The 20,297-nt window shown below is 47.2% G+C and overlaps 6 protein-coding genes across 6 annotated transcripts in view; 4 read left to right on the top strand and 2 right to left on the bottom strand.

The window, feature by feature from the left end:
* Positions 1-452: 452 nt before the first annotated feature.
* On the bottom strand, positions 453-1,616 carry Pmar_PMAR023902 (hypothetical protein; the record flags this gene model as incomplete). Its single annotated transcript, XM_002767927.1, has 4 exons — positions 453-456; positions 688-839; positions 944-1,071; positions 1,529-1,616. 4 exons carry the CDS (start codon positions 1,614-1,616, stop codon positions 453-455), a joined length of 372 nt encoding a protein of 123 aa, XP_002767973.1.
* Positions 1,617-2,855: 1,239 nt separating this feature from the next.
* Positions 2,856-9,602, bottom strand: Pmar_PMAR023901 (hypothetical protein; the record flags this gene model as incomplete). Its single annotated transcript, XM_002767926.1, has 3 exons — positions 2,856-2,930; positions 4,088-8,141; positions 8,530-9,602. 3 exons carry the CDS (start codon positions 9,600-9,602, stop codon positions 2,856-2,858), a joined length of 5,202 nt encoding a protein of 1,733 aa, XP_002767972.1.
* Positions 9,603-10,368: 766 nt separating this feature from the next.
* Positions 10,369-11,280, top strand: Pmar_PMAR023900 (hypothetical protein; the record flags this gene model as incomplete). The annotated part of the gene is made up of 1 exon (XM_002767925.1): positions 10,369-11,280. The coding sequence occupies one exon, from the start codon at positions 10,369-10,371 to the stop codon at positions 11,278-11,280; it is 912 nt and encodes a 303-aa protein (XP_002767971.1).
* A 296-nt stretch (positions 11,281-11,576) lies between these two features.
* Pmar_PMAR023899 (hypothetical protein) lies at positions 11,577-13,254 on the top strand (the record flags this gene model as incomplete). The annotated part of the gene is made up of 6 exons (XM_002767924.1): positions 11,577-11,700; positions 11,769-11,842; positions 11,867-11,993; positions 12,306-12,346; positions 12,545-12,616; positions 13,198-13,254. The coding sequence occupies 6 exons, from the start codon at positions 11,577-11,579 to the stop codon at positions 13,252-13,254; spliced, it is 495 nt and encodes a 164-aa protein (XP_002767970.1).
* Positions 13,255-14,609: 1,355 nt separating this feature from the next.
* On the top strand, positions 14,610-16,702 carry Pmar_PMAR023898 (hypothetical protein; the record flags this gene model as incomplete). Its single annotated transcript, XM_002767923.1, has 5 exons — positions 14,610-14,675; positions 15,677-15,753; positions 16,048-16,369; positions 16,394-16,415; positions 16,608-16,702. The coding sequence occupies 5 exons, from the start codon at positions 14,610-14,612 to the stop codon at positions 16,700-16,702; spliced, it is 582 nt and encodes a 193-aa protein (XP_002767969.1).
* Positions 16,703-16,997: 295 nt separating this feature from the next.
* The window catches only part of Pmar_PMAR023897 (hypothetical protein), a gene marked incomplete at both ends in the record, with an annotated part of 8,819 nt that continues 5,519 nt past the window's right edge, over positions 16,998-20,297 (top strand). The window contains 3 exons of the mRNA XM_002767922.1: positions 16,998-17,085; positions 18,397-18,495; positions 19,439-19,508. Of these exons, the coding sequence (XP_002767968.1) occupies positions 16,998-17,085; positions 18,397-18,495; positions 19,439-19,508 (257 nt within the window). The remainder of the gene's footprint in view (positions 17,086-18,396; positions 18,496-19,438; positions 19,509-20,297) is intronic.

Here is a 20,297-nt window from a genome sequence, read left to right as displayed (position 1 = left end):
ATCTGATACTGCTAACTGGTAATAACATGGATAAAGGTATGGTATTAGTGTATTCCATACATCATCATCATTATCATTAATCATACTTATTATTATTGTAACAATATCAGTAGCATATTGGCGTGGTTCCAGCAACATATAAGCAGATAAAGCAGCAGCATAATACTGCTTCGTTGCCATAGTTGATGATTCCCTATTATTATTAACAATGGTAGTAATCTCTTGATTATTATCCCTAGTATAATCAATAATCACTGACATTATCTTCTGTAATAAGTTATGTATATCATGAGTTACTAATAATTCGGTATCATCATAGACCATTTCATGACAAATGTTGATGAAAAGAGATAGAACTGATTGTACCAGTGTAATGTATCGACAATCACAGGAATCATCATCAACAACAACATCGTCGTCGTCGTCGTCATGTAATGATTCATGTTTAATAATCATCTGAAAGGACATCCAGGATTATAATCTCATTAATTATTTTACCATAATTTCACAACCTTTCGGTAATACTACCTCTTCCTGCGCCCGACTTAACTGAACGTAGGATGATGTTAGAGCAACTACGGTCAACTTCTGTAATGATAATGTCCAATCCGAATCATCATTTCTTTTACACTTCATATAGTGACAACTAAGAGGGTTACTGATAAGAGTCTTGACAGACACTATTACATTGATATTTTGGACAGGTCGAGTAACATCGTGACGGTGGTAACATCGTTTGGGGATATTTTCTTGAATCCAAGTCTTATCCAATTCATCATTCTAGCAGGATTAGATGATGATAGATTAAATTGTGGATCCATTAATATAAGTTGTAATACCTAAACCCGAGTAATAAGACATCGATGATGATGATGATGCTAGAAGCATTAAATAATAATAATATACCCAGGATACTTAGAAACCTGTCCACCATCAATATTACACCTGCAAATCCTATTTCCTCTTCCATAGCTTCAATGAGTATTATACTCGAAGCACTATCATCCTCATCCAGTTGAGTACAATGGACGATTTTCTCATCATTATGAGGGTTCATGGTAGCACAAATAGCTGAGAATGACAGTATACAGAGCTGGAAGATGAATCCTCATATGGGACAGCGAGTCCAGGATAGATCCGGATCAGCAGACCTCCCGATCGTAGTGGGCATCTTTGGTGGCCAATCACGATCAAATTTTGGCCGATTCACGTTCTTGGTCGAAATCCAACTCTGACTCGATTATACCGCTCATAATTCAACAGGATTGTGTTTAAGGGCAAGGTAGAGCAAACTTGCTGTGTGCTCATTGCCAATAAAATAAGGGAGGAGTAAGTGAGTGTAAGAGTGCAAGAGTGCTGGCCACTCGTTTGGGCGACTACACATCATCATACTCATTCGATGTACCTCTGTGCAACCCCTCCCATTATTACGTAGAATCCCCCTTCAGTCCAGTTCGTGCTGCTGACGTAGTCATCCGTCACAGTGACAGTCGATGGTGCTAGTCTTGGTCGTTAGGTCTGATAGTACTAGCACATCCCGTCGCTTTGCTCCGGGGGATCTCTAGCTCCTGACAGGAGCCTCCTGTGGGGGCTGCGAGGCCACGTAGTTTTGTCATCACTGTATTTGCGATTTATGTATTCACGAAGTTCGTGATGCGCTTCACCGAGGATCTGGACTGTTGACCATGCAAGCCAAAGTGCGGTGAGCAGAGTTTTCGAGACCCGAATGCATGTGCAAACCAGGCTCAATTGACTTCTCATACCGCATCTCATGGGCCTCATGAGGCCTAGCTCTTGACCTTAACCATCCTAGACACGGGTATAGGATGATCAGTGTAATCCACTATAGTATTAGAGCTCTTATGACCTCTGGTCAGTACCACAAATGGGGAGTATTACTTAGTATTACTTACGTAGTACCATAACTTATTGAACTCGATATCTGTCACTTGACAAATATACTATCCCTCAGATATTGATGGAAGCGTAGCGACTAGCAGGTATACAATGATGAAACCGTATACCTTAGACCCTGTGCCTAAGTCCAGGTTCCAAGGGAAGATTCGAAGAACTAACTTCAGAACCAACCTTAAAATTTAACGTGCATGAGACGCCTGAGTTCACGCAAGAATAATAGACAGCACGCGTACACAGACCATAATTCGCACAAAGCAATATAACAGCCGTAACACAGTAGAACCGTGACAAAATGATATCAAACTAACGGTGTAGCTTGATCACACATTAGCAGGGTTCCGTACTCTGCGCTGAACCGCACATCGTGCAAATTTACAACCATCCAACGATTGTAAGAACCTTGCTTAGTCTTTCCAACCTCAATATGAGACACTCCTCCTAGCATCAATCTAGAATAAGATTGCCGGGCGCAAGGTTCGATCCACGAACTTCCCGGACGACAGCACCGTACTTCGAAGAGAAGCTAAAGTTGAGGTCCAACCTTTCTCGGCGTGCTATGTCCCGGGAGGGCGGGAACAAGAAAAAGGGATGTTAGAATCAAGACTGAGACTCCTATGTGCTTGCGTCTACGTACAACGGTGTTTGTGCGTATCCATTGTTCATTTCGCGCTCGCCCAACAACTGCGTGTATGTTGGCACAAACTAGTCGTGCCTTCCTTACAAAACTACTTGACCGACAACTCATTCAAACTATATCAGTGATATTTGGGTCGCGAGGGACTTGCTTAGTCTTGCCAATCTTAATGTGAGTCACTCAGCCTGGCGCCGCCCTAGAATTAGAATTTTGGGGTGCAAGCTTCGTGTGCTGATCTTGGTGAGTTGACATGTATTCTAGATCTCAAATTCCCAGAGTTTTGTGATGATCTCAATAGTATTGATTAGTGATGACTGATTTCATCATTAGCAGTTTCATTATTATCATGGGCGTTCGGTACGATAGATACTTGGGCGATCTGAGGACATTCGACCCACGGACCTTCCGATCCGTAGCCATGTAGTTTAACTACTTGACTAAAGAACTTTCTATGCTTTTACCAGCGATGTTTTATCACTTGGCGGTTTGCGCTCGAAGCCTGTAGCAGTCAGTATTTTTATTACTTGCTGTCAGGTTTAGTAGCTGGATTCTCCCATTCTTCTCTATTTGTCTCCAATTGCGTTACCAAGACCATCTTTGTGTGACCGTATCCTACTAAGCCTTTTTAGTTTAGTTTGGCTAGGTCATTCTATTTGATATAAGTAAGATAAATAAGTTGTATTGCTTTTTGATATGTCCTCTAGGTTCATTGCGTTCACGTTTAGTGAAGATTTCCAACAGTTGGCTCCAATGCAGGGACCTACGGTTGGAGTTTTCGACACTAACGTGACCAGTTTTCAGTTTTTCTAGCCTAAGTTTATTCTGCTCCTTGGACCGTCTCGCTCAAGTGCATGGATCGCCCAGTATGAGAAGCTAGAGGAGTAGGAGAAGGGTTCTGGAGACTCTGTAGTTCAGAACACCGTGTACGCTCATGTCTCAGAGGAATTGTTCCGGTCGGGCTACATTAACACTATAGACTCTACTAAACTGCCTAAGTATTTGGACGCTGTGTGCGCATTCCTATATGCGGCAGCCTATCATGTGAGTAATGAACTCACACTCTATGTCGAATCATAGTGAGCTGATTGCGCCTTTAGAGCTGAACTTCAATGAGAATTGAGTTGAGAGCCTAACTGTTGCCCCTGTTATTAAGGGGAAGCGTGTGCTAAGTATGTTAACGCCAGGTAGTCCGCTCGCTTGCGGGTTGGTGGACATTGACGGAACCCAACAAGGCAGAACTTGAGCCAAGATGGCTACAGTACCGATCTCTACAATGTGGATCGTGCTACAATGAGTCTGATACCACAGCTGTGTACACGTGCAAGTTGGCACGCAGACGCAAACGCACAAACAACAAAGGTAGCAGGAGGTAGCAGGCCTTGGCAGATCACTATAAACTTAAAGGACTAAAAAGTTGCCCTCAACATTCCTCTAACATGCCCCCCTGCCGAGCAAACAGTGCTCGGCACTATGAACCGATGCTGGAATCACATTAACGTGCGATTCTTCACTCAAGGTGCCAGATAGAAAGCGCACCTTGTAACGCCTAACATATCCATCACGAGAAGGGTTAATAACATCAACAATGTGACCGATACGAACGCCAACGTCCAGCTTATTACGCTGGGCTACACGGACTAGGACAGTAGTATCTGGAGCAAGAGGAGGGGTATCAACACCTCGCTTCTTGCCCATGGCTTTAGCACATCGATCACGTAACAATTGCCAATGATGTTGAAGAAAAGTGCGGCGAATGCTATCCACCGCACGAGGGCGGTCGATATGGACATTTGCTACAGATTCGGACTCAATCATAGGCAGTAAGATTCCGGTAGAGCGGGTATATCCGAGGGCTAGCCGATCTGCAGTTATCACATCCTGATCATCCGGACCTGCTGAGTGGACGCATATGGGAATACTATTCATCAGAAGGGATACATGATCATAAATTCGATTCATGTCCTGATCGGATGACCTCGCCAACTGTTGGGGGGTATAATTGAGCCTTAGCATCCGCAGACCAACTGCATGAGATCGCTCGACTGGGGTTTCCCACGGCGCTCTGGCGGCGTGGTACCTCAGCTCAATGCCCTCCTCTCGGAGAGTGTCAGCAAATTCGGAAGACGTGAATGCTGATCCACGATCCAGGTAAGCAACCCGAATCTTTCCCCAGCGGGACATTAGATCTTTAACGCCTTCCACTGCAGCAGCAGCACACTCTTCGGAGTATGAAGAGCGAAACCATGATACATGAGAAGTGGTAATGCACCTCGTAGCAAACACCAGCTCGCCAGGGAACAGGTGTAAAAAGTCGATGCAAACTACTGAGTAAGGATTGCCATTCCTCAGCAGCTCATCAATGTCCCAGTGGCTGCCAGCTAAAGGCGCGTTCCACCTAAGCGCAGTCATACGTAACCGGAGTTTAGCGCAAGGAAGACAACGTCGACAGACGTCCTTAGCGGCTGTAGTAGCACCAATGACATGAACATCCTCTTGCATGAATGTAGCTGTTGGTGTAGCACCCCCATGACCGGCTCGGGCATGAGCATCCAAGGCCAAGAGGAATCTGAATCTTTTGGCAGTTCTGGGAACAGAAGGGCGACGGAGGGTACTACCGGTGATAGTACCTGACCGAAAGTACCATAGGCCGGTCGGCTCGTCGTAAACGAAAGCGCGGCCTTTCTTCGTAAAGTCATCCAACTGTTGGGACAACCTGATAACTGTCAGCACGTCTGTGACATCGTAGCCAGAGCTCTGCAGTCCAACTGGTAAACACGCCGGTACTAGGAGTTGGGGAGGAGCTCGACTGCCATTCCGGGCAAGCCTTTGTGCAGTTTGGCGCAGAGGATAGCGCTTTTTGGATGCGCAATATGTATTCCAGAAGACTAAGATACCACGTAGCACGGCGACCATCCTGTAGATAGCCTTGACGCTATTGAACTCCAATAGGCGGTCGAGTAGGAATCCTTCATCGGCATCTTCTTTCACCAAAGTAACGGTGTCGACGGAATCACTGCCTGCCTCTTCTAATTCGTCGAACACGCGCAACGCATCCAAGGCTGCAGTAGTAGTATCTGCCTCTGCCATGATGGGATGATAAAGAGAAATCCGCAGCAAATGATCACAAGAATCGTTAATGGTAGTAAAATCTAATGACGGACACGGGAGGAATAACGAATCTTGTACTTCCTCCTCTATCGAGTGTATTACGAAGACATCATCTGAGGACGGTCTCTCGGCTTGAGCTACGGCGTGGTCAATTAATTGTGGGCCCGAAAAATCAATACCCGGAACCGACGCTAGAATTGTGGAAAGCAAGGGACCAGAACCACCGCATGGCCGATCAAGAGCACGACTTAAGGAGTCTGCAATCTCATTCATGACCCCTGGACAGTGATAGACCTTATAGGTAACCGAGGGCTGCAACTTACGCAGAGCACGAAATTCTTCGGCTACGGCTAACACAAGCCTCTGGATAACCCTCTTCTCCACAGCGATGGAGCTCTTCGAGCGATGTTCCCGCAAGGAAAAATCTGTGTCGTTAACCCACGCAACTGATGCTTTGTTATCACAGCCGATATCGACGCTGATTTTCAGAGTTGGGTTGGGACACATGGCTTTGATATTAGAACACAACTCTACTAGTGCCCTGAGAGCTCGCAAGAGGACGCAGAGCTCTCGCCTATTAGAGTGCCAAACGGTTTGGTGCTGGCGCCATCCGAAGGCGGCGTTCGCAATCGCATAGAGGTCACCGTCGGTACCTTTTTTGAAGATCACATAACCACCGCCGCTTTGACTGGCATCCGTAAAGACCGAAAGATTGATGCTCTCGACAGCTCCGAGTTCGTAGGGGATATCGTGGACGCAGCGTTGCTTTTCTAATTCACATTCGTCCTGACACCATTGCAGCAGCTCACTCCATGCGGCATATAAGGGCTCAGTGAACGCCTCGAAGTCTATGGGCTCGTTCCATCCTATCGACGAGCATGCCCTACCAATGAGTCTTCGAAAGCAGTCACCTATCAAACGACATGTCCCGTGCAGATGTAGAGGGTCGACAGAAATCTGCCCCCCTAGTTTGAATACCGCTCTTTTGTCGAGGCGAGCTCTTTTGCCAGCTGCCTGCCAGGCCTTACAGAGAGAGAGCACATCGGCCAAACGTGCTTCATTTTGACAACAGGCTCGTAGCGAGTGACCAATATATGATAAGGAGCAGCCAAGATGCAGTAGAACAGCGGAAGGCTCGATGAAACCGTTCTGGACCAGGTCGGCATAGGCAGTTATAAACTGCATCTTGAGCAAGGAGCATCCAAATCCACATACCGATAGGGCGTACAAAAGCGACAATGCAACTCGTACTATCTTCCGATCGGAACTTCCCGCAATGCCATCATCGACAAATATGGCGAGAAGTATCAGCAACGCCGCGAAAGGAGAGCTCCCAAACTTGTGTATCAACCATCCCAGGCTCGCCTCCATTGCCTGGGGACCAGATGATATTCCAAACGCAGCTCTATCGCTGTAGTAATCGGGTTGGGATCCCTCCGCTAGACCCGTATGCAGCAGAACGGGACGATTAGTATTGAGTCGCACTCTATAGAATGCTGAGGCCGCGTCGAAGCTGAAGAGAGACGCAGGACTCAGAGCACGGATGACTAGCAGGACGTCATCTATGGCAATGCCAGATGTGCTACTCGGCGGTAGTTGTAGATTGCATGGCTGGAAGTCAGCCACAAGGCGCGGCTTCCGTTTGTCTTCTGACCGACCACCGAGTAGGAATATCTCAGCTGGAGCTAGATCGCTAGGTAAAGGGCCGGACTTGTCTATAGGATGCCACCAGTGGCGTTGAACATAATCGTCTATGAGTTGGCGATATTTCACTTTGGCCTCCTCGGACAATTTGTCGTATAACTGACGAGCGTATATTCGCCGTGCTGGAGAAGCTGAGCTTGGTGGAGGAAGGGAGAAGCGGAAGTAGAATTTCTGTAAGGGTGTATCGCGAGTGTCTCCCGCTGCCATGGGGAGCAGTTGCATGCGATACGGACCCTCTACTCCCGGGCCGAACTGTCGCACACCGACCTCAACAAGATCCAGCAGCCATGCATCTAGGTCATCACGGAGCTCGTCCTCGATGACAGGAATAAACTCCTGGCCATTAGGGTCGGGTTGGTACCCTGCGAGTGTCTGAGGTGCAGAGGGATCTTGCCGATCATCCTCAGATACATTAGCTAACACTGGGGCGTGGCTTAGGGTAGCAAATTGCTTCTCGTCGCAAGGTCGTTGATAAAGGACTTCACCGCACCTGCTCACGATTTGAGTGGCTCCTTTAATGCATAAACCCCATCGCTCAATGAGATCACGACCTATGAGAATCTGCGGGCGCGCGGCCGGAGCCACGAGAAGACGTAGAGGCACCACCGTGTCTATGACCGGGTGAGCATTAACGTCATAGACTCGTAGAGATACATCATATATGGTATTCACATGATACAGAGAGCCATCTGCTAAGCGGACAGATTGCAGAACAGGTCGCGGGGAAGCATGACCCTCGAGACCTGCCAGTGAGCCTGGATCCCTGGCGATCAAGTAACTGAATCCGGCTCCGCTATCGACTAGTGCTCGATTGACATCACTCTCGCCTATGCGGATCTTCAGGGTGAGTCCGAGAGTGCGGGACTTCGGTTAGGTACCCAATGAAGGGAGTCTTCCCGGGAGTGAGCACCAGTGATCAACTGGCTAATAGTAGGTTCATACCCAGGCAAGGTTGCTTTTTGGGTAGTCTCGACAGATATTGAAGACGACGATGATACAGACGAAGACGCTGGTTGTGCTAGAGAATCAATTGATGGACGATCATTAGATAGTACAGAAATTGGTACAGTCCTGCGTGAGGGAGGAGAGGCAGAAACCCTCACACATGGCGAAAAAGCAAAAGATCGGTTAGCATAAGATGAATAACCGGCCCCGCCTTTAGCTACTGACGGGGCCCCGGTCCGTTTTTTGGCGGATCGGTCTGGAATTGACGAACCACGAGGCCTGACCCACGATCAGCTTGAAGGTCTGCCAGCGCCGACGACCCTGCTTCCTCCGTAGCGAATCCCAGAAGAGCATATGGCTTCCCCCTCTTGTTTTTCGTGCGCAAGGAGTCAGTAGGCTTGACCGTAGCGATGTACTTAGGGAACTTATCCCGATCGTCTACAAGGGATCCACTGACATAGACCACGAAAGGGAACTTCTCAGAGAACTTCGGGCGTCGCTGGGGGTGGTCTCCTGCTTCACGAATTGCTTTAATAGCGTCTGTTTTTACCTGGGGTGAACTCGTCAGTAACCTTGCTTCACGAGCGAGACCACATGAGCTCCTCAGCGCTGAACAAAAGGTTATGGCTGTAACCGGTGGCGCGTCGGCCTCTTCGCGAGCAGCTAGGTCGAAATCATCGAAAGCGATCGATGTCTCCCATTCCGTGTCTCCATCGCTGAGCCCCTTCGCAAGGAGGGCGCTCTGGACCGACCTCAGAATTGAGAGGACACAGTCGTGAGGAAGTCGATTGCAGAGTGCGCGAATGAAGGCTCGCCGTTCACTCCTATCGTCGTCGAACGCACGCTGGCACAGGGCGAAGCACTCAGTAGCTTTTTCAATGAATGGCTCGGGGTCATCGGACTCGGAAATAAGCCTTAGCTTCGTTAACTGGGAAGAGTACTCGGCCTTGAGAGTCTCCTTTTTACAATACTGGCGAGTAAGGAGCCGTTTCACCGAAACCCAGTCGTAATCGAACCGAGTAGCCGCACGTTGAGCAGACGCCGCAACTTCCTTAACCGTTGACAGACTGGTTAGTATGCGTGACATTGCTACGTACTTGCTCTGGGGCTTGATGCACACTTTACCCTCAGTATCCAACGTTGCCAGACCACACTCTAGCAAACAGTTGTCGACGATGTGGATATGATGGGCAAGGTCGACGCGGCTGCCAAGGGTGGGGAGGGTTGCTTTGCCAAATGCCGCTGTCGCCATGTTAACGCCAGGTAGTCCGCTCGCTTGCGGGTTGGTGGACATTGACGGAACCCAACAAGGCAGAACTTGAGCCAAGATGGCTACAGTACCGATCTCTACAATGTGGATCGTGCTACAATGAGTCTGATACCACAGCTGTGTACACGTGCAAGTTGGCACGCAGACGCAAACGCACAAACAACAAAGGTAGCAGGAGGTAGCAGGCCTTGGCAGATCACTATAAACTTAAAGGACTAAAAAGTTGCCCTCAACATTCCTCTAACAGTACATCGACCACTTTGCCAATTGATGCAACTAGTTGTCCGCTCCCTTTGAAGGACTTCCGGAGAGAGTCTAATATGGGCGAGAATCTCCCGGAGATTGCCCCGTTCAAAGGTGAACGGGGCCCTCGGTCTGCTACACGGTGACGACATGAAGTTAAAGATCGATGTGATCATTTCGCGGCGCCTATCGTTACTTTTTTATTGTACTAAACGAAGCTGTGACCATGCTGTTTGGAAGGACCTATGGCTCGATGATATGCGTGATATTCCCCGAACATATGATGCTTATTCTAGTGCAATTTATACACGGTGGACTAGAGCGACTAATTATGACTTCCGATGATATGCGTGATATTCCCCGAACATATGATGCTTATTCTAGTGCGATTTATACACGGTGGACTAGAGCGACTAATTATGACTTCCAGGTGACACGAGAGCCTCTGCTCATGAACTGGGTTAACCTGAAGCAGCGACGAGATGAGTCTGTGGCTGACTTCGCTGAGTGACTGAGAGATCTGCGTGCTGAACGTAAGCTGTTGGATATGGCACCAAAAGATGATGAAGTCAAGGCCATTTTTCGACGAGGACTGAAGCTCGCTTTATGGGCATTAGACCGTACTAACCTGAAGGTCGACCAGTTCATCTCTAAGAGTATTAGTCGAGAAGAGGAGATGAATCGGCTTGGTATTCTTGGTAGGAGCAGTGACTCCATAAGCCGAAAGGCTTATGACAAAAATGGAGGCAAGTGCAAAGCATTTGCGAGTACAGATGCTTGCCGCTTCGGCGATCGGTGCAGGTATGCTCATACCAAGGACACGTCACGTGGTGAACCGACGCGTCCTAAGGATATTTCTGATATTGGTCCAACTTCCACTGTGACTATAGCGCCTACTCCGAAGCCAGCTGGTGAGGCTACTTTGTTCTCGCCTTCTACGACTCGGAAAATGATATGTTACAAGTGTCGACGAGAAGGGCATATCTCTAAAAATTGCCCTATGCACAATCTCGTAACTGACAATGCAACCAATCCTCTCAAAGCAGTGGGCTTTTACTATGTGGAGCCTATCCGAATTTTCGACTCCATGACAGTAGATTTTAAGGCCGCATCACCTGCCAATGTAGCTCAGAGTTGTTCTCTTAAGGCCTTGTTGGATACTGGTGCGAAGCGTAAGTACATTGATAGTATCCTGGCTGAAGAAATATGTTCTTGCTTGTCGACCACTATTGCAGACCTTTCTACTCCTCATGTATCATCGCAGGTGGATGATACGACTCTTAAGGCTACTAGATTCTTCAAACTATATCTTTCAACAGATAAACCAGTGTTGGGCGACCCTATTCTACAATATCTCGTATTAGACAAGCTGAGTCCTAAGGCCATCATTGGTCTAGACGGTATGAAGCGTCTAGGCACTGAGATTGTTCTTGATGATAAGCTGATGGTTCAGTTTTAGCCTCCAAAGTTGCCCGAATTGAATATTTTCCAAGATTATCACGGAGACCTTGTGGCCGTACTCAATGATGGTGAAGGTATCTGGTCGAACCAGACTTATTCTACTGTGTGCCAGTCTCCCAGTGATGGTATTGCGTCAATCTAAGAGCTGTAGACGCTGTAGACGCTGCTATCGATAAGCTCAAGAACTGGCAGTCGGTGAATAGTGCTCCTGATTATAAGATGAGGGTCCGAGAGCTAGATGATGAAGACCGTGACGTACCTCAACAACGTTATTGCTTCGAGTTTTCGATTCCCATGAATGAGAATGGTAAGAGGACCCGCCAACAACAATACAACTACTCTGGTGCTATGATTGGCAAGCTGAAGCCTGAAGGAGGGGAGAGTTATAAGAATGAGATTGATGGCTATACAAGGGCAGGTTATTGGCACACATTGGCGTTGTTGAAGGTCTTCTCCTCTGTATAGTCGGAGTCCTGCTCCATTCAGCGAAGGCTGGATTTCCAAGTGTGCGCGAGATTGCCAATCAAGCAACGTTCAACGTTGTCACTAGTCTCAGACTAGTAGTTTTATTGTCTAATCTGTAGATCGGCAATCGGGGAATCCATGACCTGCGAATGCGCCGAAGGTTCTATGTGGCAGGGACCGCATGGTGCGAACTAGGTCTCACTTCTTGCACACCGATACGGGCCCGGCACACATCCCCCGGGTCGGGTGGGCGTGGTCAAAGCGCATCAGGCCAGTGGTACATTGCTGCTCCACATGGAAACAAAGAGTTGTTAGGTTAAGTTCCGTGAAGGCGTCTCAGACGCCTTCATAGGAGGAGTCTTCGAGTCAACATTTCCGGTATCTCTGTCGGTCCTGTCGCCGAGTCTAGTCTCTTTAGCTTGGGACAGTCTTGCTTGAAGTGACCTTTTTCTTTGCAGTACCGAGTCGGTACTACCGACAGAGTGATTCTTCAGGCGACGCAAAAGCTCCGGTTTGTCCATATTGGCTTTTGGCTTGCGTAGTGTGAGGTCTGCTTAGGGTTGGAGCATCCGGAGACTCACCGGCCTTATTACTTCGATGTACGAATCTACATTTCTCGCCGTACTTGCAACGACCGGTCTTCGCGAAAAATTGGCATGTTGTGGTTGGTGTCGAAGTAGAGGAGTCACGCTTCGATTTATGATAGATGTTATTTTGTGAGCTTGAGCCAAGTGCGGTTGGTTTGCCCAATAGTTGCTCCAATGTAAGAGGATGATGTGCATAGAGCTGTCTGCTAGGATGAACTCGGACTCGAGGTAGCTGAGTATCAGGCTGAAAGCATCGGCACAATCTTGCAACCAGTGCTCAAGGTTGAACTTCATACCGGCCTTCTTGGCATCTGTACAGTCTGTGAGAGATATATCTATGGTAGTCCAAGCCGGCAACCGGGACATATTGGCCAGGCAAATCTCCAAAACATGCTGTGCTTGTGTCTTGGGGTGAACGGCGACTAGTATAGCAATTCTTAGAGGGAAGGACAGCTTCGCCAAGGACATACGATGGAGTTTGCACATCAATGATGGCTCTGACCACTGTTCTTTAGCAAACCCCCACTCCTTGTGCCAGGTCTTGACGTCTAGTATCAAGGGTTTCCCCTTGGGTGACATTAGGGTAAGTCCAGTCACATTACCATATGAGCCGAATGTACCAACGCCAAGAATAGTGAGAGTGGCTGTTGTTGGTTGCCGTAGCTTCCTGAGTTCAGTCTCAGAGAGCGCATTTTTGCTCTGTTGAACATCACGGTCGTTGTTGATGGTCGTGACCACGTTGTTCAAGAACCGATAGGATGATGCACCATTTGGTGGCAAATCCTTGGCCGATTCACGTTCTTGGTCGAAATCCAACTCTGACTCGATTATACCGCTCATAATTCAACAGGATTGTGTTTAAGGGCAAGGTAGAGCAAACTTGCTGTGCGCTCATTGCCAATAAAATAAGGGAGGAGTAAGTGAGTGTAAGAGTGCAAGAGTGCTGGCCACTCGTTTGGGCGAGTACACATCATCATACTCATTCGATGTACCTCTGTGCAACCCCTCCCATTATCACGTAGAATCCCCCTTCAGTCCAGTTCGTGCTGCTGACGTAGTCATCCGTCACAGTGACAGTCGATGGTGCTAGTCTTGGTCGTTAGGTCTGATAGTACTAGCACATCCCGTCGCTTTGCTCCGGGGGATCTCTAGCTCCTGACAGGAGCCTCCTGTGGGGGCTGCGAGGCCACGTAGTTTTGTCATCACTGTATTTGCGATTTATGTATTCACGAAGTTCGTGATGCGCTTCACCGAGGATCTGGACTGTTGACCATGCAAGCCAAAGTGCGGTGAGCAGAGTTTTCGAGACCCGAATGCATGTGCAAACCAGGCTCAATTGACTTCTCATACCGCATCTCATGGGCCTCATGAGGCCTAGCTCTTGACCTTAACCATCCTAGACACGGGTAGAGGATGATCAGTGTAATCCACTATAGTATTAGAGCTCTTATGACCTCTGGTCAGTACCACAAATGGGGAGTATTACTTAGTATTACTTACGTAGTACCATAACTTATTGAACTCGATATCTGTCACTTGACAAATATACTATCCCTCAGCTATTGATGGAAGCGTAGCGACTAGCAGGTATACAATGATGAAACCGTATACCTTAGACCCTGTGCCTAAGTTCAGGTTCCGAGGGAAGATTCGAAGAACTAACTTCAGAACCAACCTTAAAATTTAACGTGCATGAGACGCCTGAGTTCACGCAAGAATAATAGACAGCACGAGTACACAGACCATAATTCGCACAAAGCAATATAACAGCCGTAACACAGTAGACCCGTGACAAAATGATATCAAACTAACGGTGTAGCCTAATCACACATTAGCAGGGTTCCGTACTCCGCGCTGAACCGCACATCGTGCAAATTTACAACCATCCAGCGATTGTAAGAACCTTGCTTAGTCTTTCCAACCTCAATATGAGACACTCCTCCTAGCATCAATCTAGAATAAGATTGACGGGCGCAAGGTTCGATCCACGAACTTCCCGGTCGACAGCACTGTACTTCAACTACTTGACCGACAACTCATTCAAACTATATCAGTGATATTTGGGTCGCGAGGGACTTGCTTAGTCTTGCCAATCTTAATGTGAGTCACTCAGCCTGGCGCCGCCCTAGAATTAGAATTTTGGGGTGCAAGCTTCGTGTGCTGATCTTGGTGAGTTGACATGTATTCTAGATCTCAAATTCCCAGAGTTTTGTGATGATCTCAATAGTATTGATTAGTGATGACTGATTTCATCATTAGCAGTTTCATTATTATCATGGGCGTTCGGTACGATAGATACTTGGGCGATCTGAGGACATTCGACCCACGGACCTTCCGATCCGTAGCCATGCAATTTAACTACTTGATTAAAGAACTTTCTATGCTTTTACCAGCGATGTTTTATCACTTGGCGCTTTGCGCTCGAAGCCTGTAGCAGTCAGTATTTTTATTACTTGCTGTCAGGTTTAGTAGCTAGATTCTCCCATTCTTCTCTATTTGTATCCAATTGCGTTACCAAGACCATCTTTGTGTGACCGTATCCTACTAAGCCTTTTCAGTTTAGTCTGGCTAGGTCATTCTATTTGATATAAGTAAGATAAATAAGTTGTATTGCTTTTTGATATGTCCTCTAGGTTCGTTGCGTTCACGTTTAGTGAAGATTTCCAACAATTGGCTCCGATGCAGGGACCTACGGTTGGAGTTTTCGACACTAACGTGACCAGTTTTCAGTTTTTCCAGTCTAAGGTTGTTCTGGTCCTTGAACCGTCTCGCTCAGGTGCATGGATCGCCCAGTATGAGAAGCTAGAGGAGTAGGAGAAGGGTTCTGGAGACTCTGTAGTTCAGAACACCGTGTACGCTCATGTCTCAGAGGAATTGTTCCGATCGGGCTACATTAACACTATAGACTCTACTAAACTGCCTAAGTATTTGGACGCTGTGTGCGCATTCCTATATGCGGTAGCCTATCATGTGAGTAATGGACTCACACTCACTTCTATGTCGAATCATAGTGAGCTGATTTCGTCTTTAGAGCTGAACTTCAATGAGAATTGAGTTGAGAGCCTAACTGTTGCTCCTGTTATTAAGGGGGAGCGTGTGCTAAGTACATCGACCACTTTGCCAATTGATGCAACTAGTCGTCCGCTCCCTTTGAAGGACTTCCGGAGAGAGTCTAATATGTGCGAGAATCTCCCGGAGATTGCCCCGTTCAAAGGAAGCTGTGACCATGCTGTTTGGAAGAAGCTATGGCTCGATGATATGCGTGATATTCCCCGAACATATGATGCTTATTCTAGTGCGATTTATACACGGTGGACTAGAGCGACTAATTATGACTTCCAGGTGACACGAGAGCCTCTGCTCATGAACTGGGTTAACCTGAAGCAGCGACGAGATGAGTCTGTGGCTGACTTCGCTGAGTGACTGAGAGATCTGCGTGCTGAACGTGAGCTGTTGGATATGGCACCAAAAGATGATGAAGTCAAGGCTATTTTTCGACGAGGACTGAAGCTCGCTTTATGGGCATTAGACCGTACTAACCTGAAGGTCGACCAGTTCATCTCTAAGAGTATTAGTCGAGAAGAGGAGATGAATCGGCTTGGTATTCTTGGTAGGAGCAGTGACTCCATAAACCGAAAGGCTGATGACAAAAATAGAGGCAAGTGCAAAGCATTTGCGAGCACAGATGCTTGCCGCTTCGGTGATCGGTGCAGGTATGCTCATACCAAGGACACGTCACGTGGTGAACCGACGCGTCCTAAGGATATTTCTGATATTGGTCCAATTTCCACTGTGACTATAGCGCCTACTCCGAAGCCAGCTGGTGAGGCTACTTCGTTCTCGCCTTCTACGACTCGGACAATGATATGTTACAAGTGTCGACGAGAAGGGCATATCTCTAAAAATTGCCCTATGCACAATCTCGTAACTGACAGTGCGACCGATCCTCTCAAAGCAGTGGGCTTTTACTATGTGGAGCCTATCCAAATTTTCGACTCCATGACAGTAGATTTTAAGGCCGCATCACCTGCCAATGTAGCTTAGAGTTGTTCTCTTAAGGCGTTGGATACTGGTGCGAAGCGTAAGTACATTGATAGTATCCTGGCTGAAGAAATATGTTCTTGCTTGTCGACCACTATTGCAGACCTTCCTACTCCTCATGTATCATCGCAGGTGAATGATACGACTCTTAAAGCTACTAGATGCTTCAAACTATATCTTTCAACAGATAAACCAGTGTTGGGCGACCCTATTCTACAATATCTCGTATTAGACAAGCTGAGTCCTAAGGCCATCATTGGTCTAGACGGTATGAAGCGTCTAGGCACTGAGATTATCCTTGATGATAAGATGATGGTTCAGTTTTAGCCTCCAAAGTTGCTCGAATTGAAAATTTTCCAAGATTATCACGGAGACCTTGTGGCCGTACTCAATGATGGTGAAGATATCTGGTCGAACCAGACTTATACCACTGTGTGCCAGTCTCCCAGTGATGGTATTGCGTCAATCTAAGAGCTGTAGACGCTGTAGACGCTGCTATTGATAAGCTCAAGAACTGGCAGTCGGTGAGTAGTGCTCTGATTATAAGATGAGCGTTCGAGAGCCAGATGATGAAGACCGTGACGTACCTCAACAACGTTATTGCTTCGAGTTTTCGATTCCCATGAATGAGAATGGTAAGAGGACCCGCCAACAACAATACAACTACTCTGGTGCTATGATTGGCAAGCTGAAGCCTGAAGGAGGGGAGAGTTATAAGGATGAGATTGATGGCTATACAAGGGCAGGTTATTGGCACACATTGGCGTTGTTGAAGGTCTTCTCCTCGGTATAGTCGGCGTCCTGCGCCATTCAGCGAAGGCTGGATTTCCAAGTGTACGCGAGATTGCCAATCAAGCAACGTTCAACGTTGTCACTAGTCTCAGACTAGTAGTTTTCTTGTCTAATCTGTAGATCGGCAATCGGGGAATCCATGACCTACGAATGCGCCGAAGGTTCTATGTGGCAGGGACCGCATGGTGCGAACTAGGTCTCACTTGTTGCACACCGATACGGGCCCGGCACACATCCCCCGGGTTGGGTGGGTGTGGTCAAAGCGCATCAGGCCAGTGGTGCATTGCTGCTGCACATGGAAACAAGGAGTTGTTAGGTTAAGTTCCGTGGGATGGCCGCACACATATCTTGCACGCATGTGTGCGTATGCACGTGCAGATTGTGTGCTCTTCGCGGCGCGTTCAAGGTTTGCATAGTCTCTCGTTACTGAGGTGATCTCACTGCCGCAACGCTCCGCTAAGCTCTCAAGAAGTGGTCCCGAGCACAAATTCGAGCGGTCTGAACACTTTACGCAAGTCTTCGTTCATCCCGATATCGTACTCTACAGTCCCTACTGTATTGGGCCAATCGACAAAGCCTGCTAATGTTCAAGTAGATATTGCTCAAGATGCCTTTCGCCGTCGATATGGTAACTTTGGAAAGGCTTGTACCGGTTGCAGCTCTCGGACTTTGATTCAATTGATGTTGCTGTAGTCCGAGTGAGCAAGATGGTCCATCAATCATTCCCTGACTTGAAGGCCCACGATAAAGTTTGAAAAGCCTATGTGTACAACCTCCGCTCGGAGAATCATTCATCGAAAGCCTAACTATTGTCATGTATGCTTGACAGGATGTGGTCAGTTGCTTCACCTGGCACGAAACGCCTATGATGATATTTTGTCAAAAACGGCTGTTACAGTTGTTGCAACTACTCAATATTCTCCTACAGGGCCAGTTTTCTTAACATTCCCAAAATGAAGAAAATATAAAGGAAAAAGGCAAGGGGAGTGAGGCAAAAAAGGAAAAGCCAAAGGTAAAGGCCGCTACATGCAGTCGTAGGAACTGCTTTCAAACAACACCAAGGAGGTAACCCCTCTTTTATTGTGTCCGTGGCACGGACTCCTTGCCGGAGACATATCGTGAACAATATCAACCTAGTCAACCTCTGCCTTTGCGATTACCTCGCAAAGTAACCATCTCGTACCTACGGGGGATATTCGAAGAAAAGATTTCAGTGTGGTCCGTTATAGGCGTCCAGATGGCTCTCAATTCTGGGAGTGTTCCTAGATATGGAAAAGTGACGCAGCCAGAGCTCGCGCATTGGCCACCGGTATACAAACAACAATTTAGTAAGTACCTCCCAGAAACACACAAACTCTGGCGAGAAGGGTTACGCCTTTGGCAACAGCAGCGCTATACTAAGCCGGCACGAAAAGAAGACTTGACATCCACCTACAAACCGATCAATAGGTACTTGTTATGAGACAATGAGACAGAACACATAACTTGTGATGCCAACCTTCGACAATTGCGAGGATACAGCAAAGAGGGTAAACACCGAGAGAATCACCTCCTCTCGGATATTCGAAAAGCATATCTTTGCATTCAAATTGCACCAGAGTGTGCTAAGTATCAAGAGACGCAGATAGTTGAGGAAGATGGAATCATTTCCTACTGGGAATTAGAGCGTTTGGAGTACATATTGCTGCAAGAGTTATCAGAGCTGTGATTGATTTCATTCTCGGGGAAAATGAAGGCACTTTTTGAACACTTAGATGGAGGGTTAAAGCCCTTTTCCGACAATCTACAGGTCCCGGAATCTCAACTAAGACGTTAAAAGAGCATTGTGAGCAAACAGGTTTGGTTTGAAAGCACCCGAGGAGCCTGAAACAGCCAGAGTCTCAGGCTTGCAACGTCTTTCTTACCCACAATGGAAGAAAAGAGCAACCCAACTCCTATTAAGTAAAAAAATTTTCATTTACAATCATGGGTAGCTACACTAGAGTGTTCCCACTACCCCATACTTGAATGGCTAAGACCTGATGCACGAGCATTAGAGAGGTTCGCGTATTTAAATAATTCTCGTGCTCACTTAAAGACACAGATATCGAGCGAGATCAGCGAGATCAGATATACGATATTAGCTAAATGCGCTCAATTATCTAAAGATGTTAAAGAACGAGGGGGTCCTGCTGTAAGAGATTTCGCCAACCAATAGGATCAAACCGTGGATACGATGGGATCGGAAGCCGTGTTACGAGACATCAACAGCCTGGTTATTCCATGGCGTAGAGCGCTCGATGAGCATGAACCACGCTGAGACAATTGCGGCGAGAAGACCTAGTAATCAAACGAAGGCTGGGTCAGCTGAGTGTCGATTACAAATTATTGAAGACACAATAAACCTAGCGAAGTTACAACCGTTATATCCGAGGTTCTTTCCTGATGTCACTTTGAAATAGTTCGTTATCTGCGAAAATGGCTTTGCGAAAAGACGTGATTGGCTGCCGAAGATGTAGATTTTCGACTAAGATCTTCTGGGATCTCAGTCTTCGCACGCTAGCAATAGTTCACAAAGCCTGATGTTGGCCGCCGGCTCAGTTGTATACCTTAGTCCGCTCTCGTCACCGAGTAGGCCATAGTATAATCGTGTTTGGATATTTTTTTCATTATTGTCAATTTATTATCCCACTTCAACAAAATTACTATTGCGTATAAAGTGCATTCGAATAAACTATATCTGCCACAGAGCTCGTAGTAGACTTGCTGAATGACCCCTATTCGAGCTCGGCAATAGTGCTTGTGATTTAGCTTAGACGATGAGAAAGTCAAACTATGAGTCCCTATATTGCTAGTGCGGCTTGAGGTGTCAGAACTTTACGATGGGCGAGCTATACAACAATCTCCGCGTTGTACACGGCTTTTCTGTGCCTCGCAACTAAAAGCTTCGAGATCAGATCATGCAACTTCTCTGCAACCCATATAGCCCCTGCTGAGTACCCGGAGTTGATTAGTCACCACGAGTCGTCGGGAGGTGCAACCTAAAACAAGCAAGAGGGGAGAGTAGGTCCACCCCAAAATTGTAAATCCGATACAAGCAGAAGAATTGGAAGACACCTACGGAAAGGTCCGGAGTATTTCGGATAGTCGC

Source organism: Perkinsus marinus, assembly GCF_000006405.1.
Source record: "Perkinsus marinus ATCC 50983 genomic scaffold scf_1104296969520, whole genome shotgun sequence".
Classification (NCBI taxonomy): Eukaryota; Perkinsozoa; order Perkinsida; family Perkinsidae; genus Perkinsus; species Perkinsus marinus.
The sequence above is the reverse complement of the archived record's forward strand: the minus strand, read 5'-3'. Positions and strand labels throughout refer to the sequence as shown.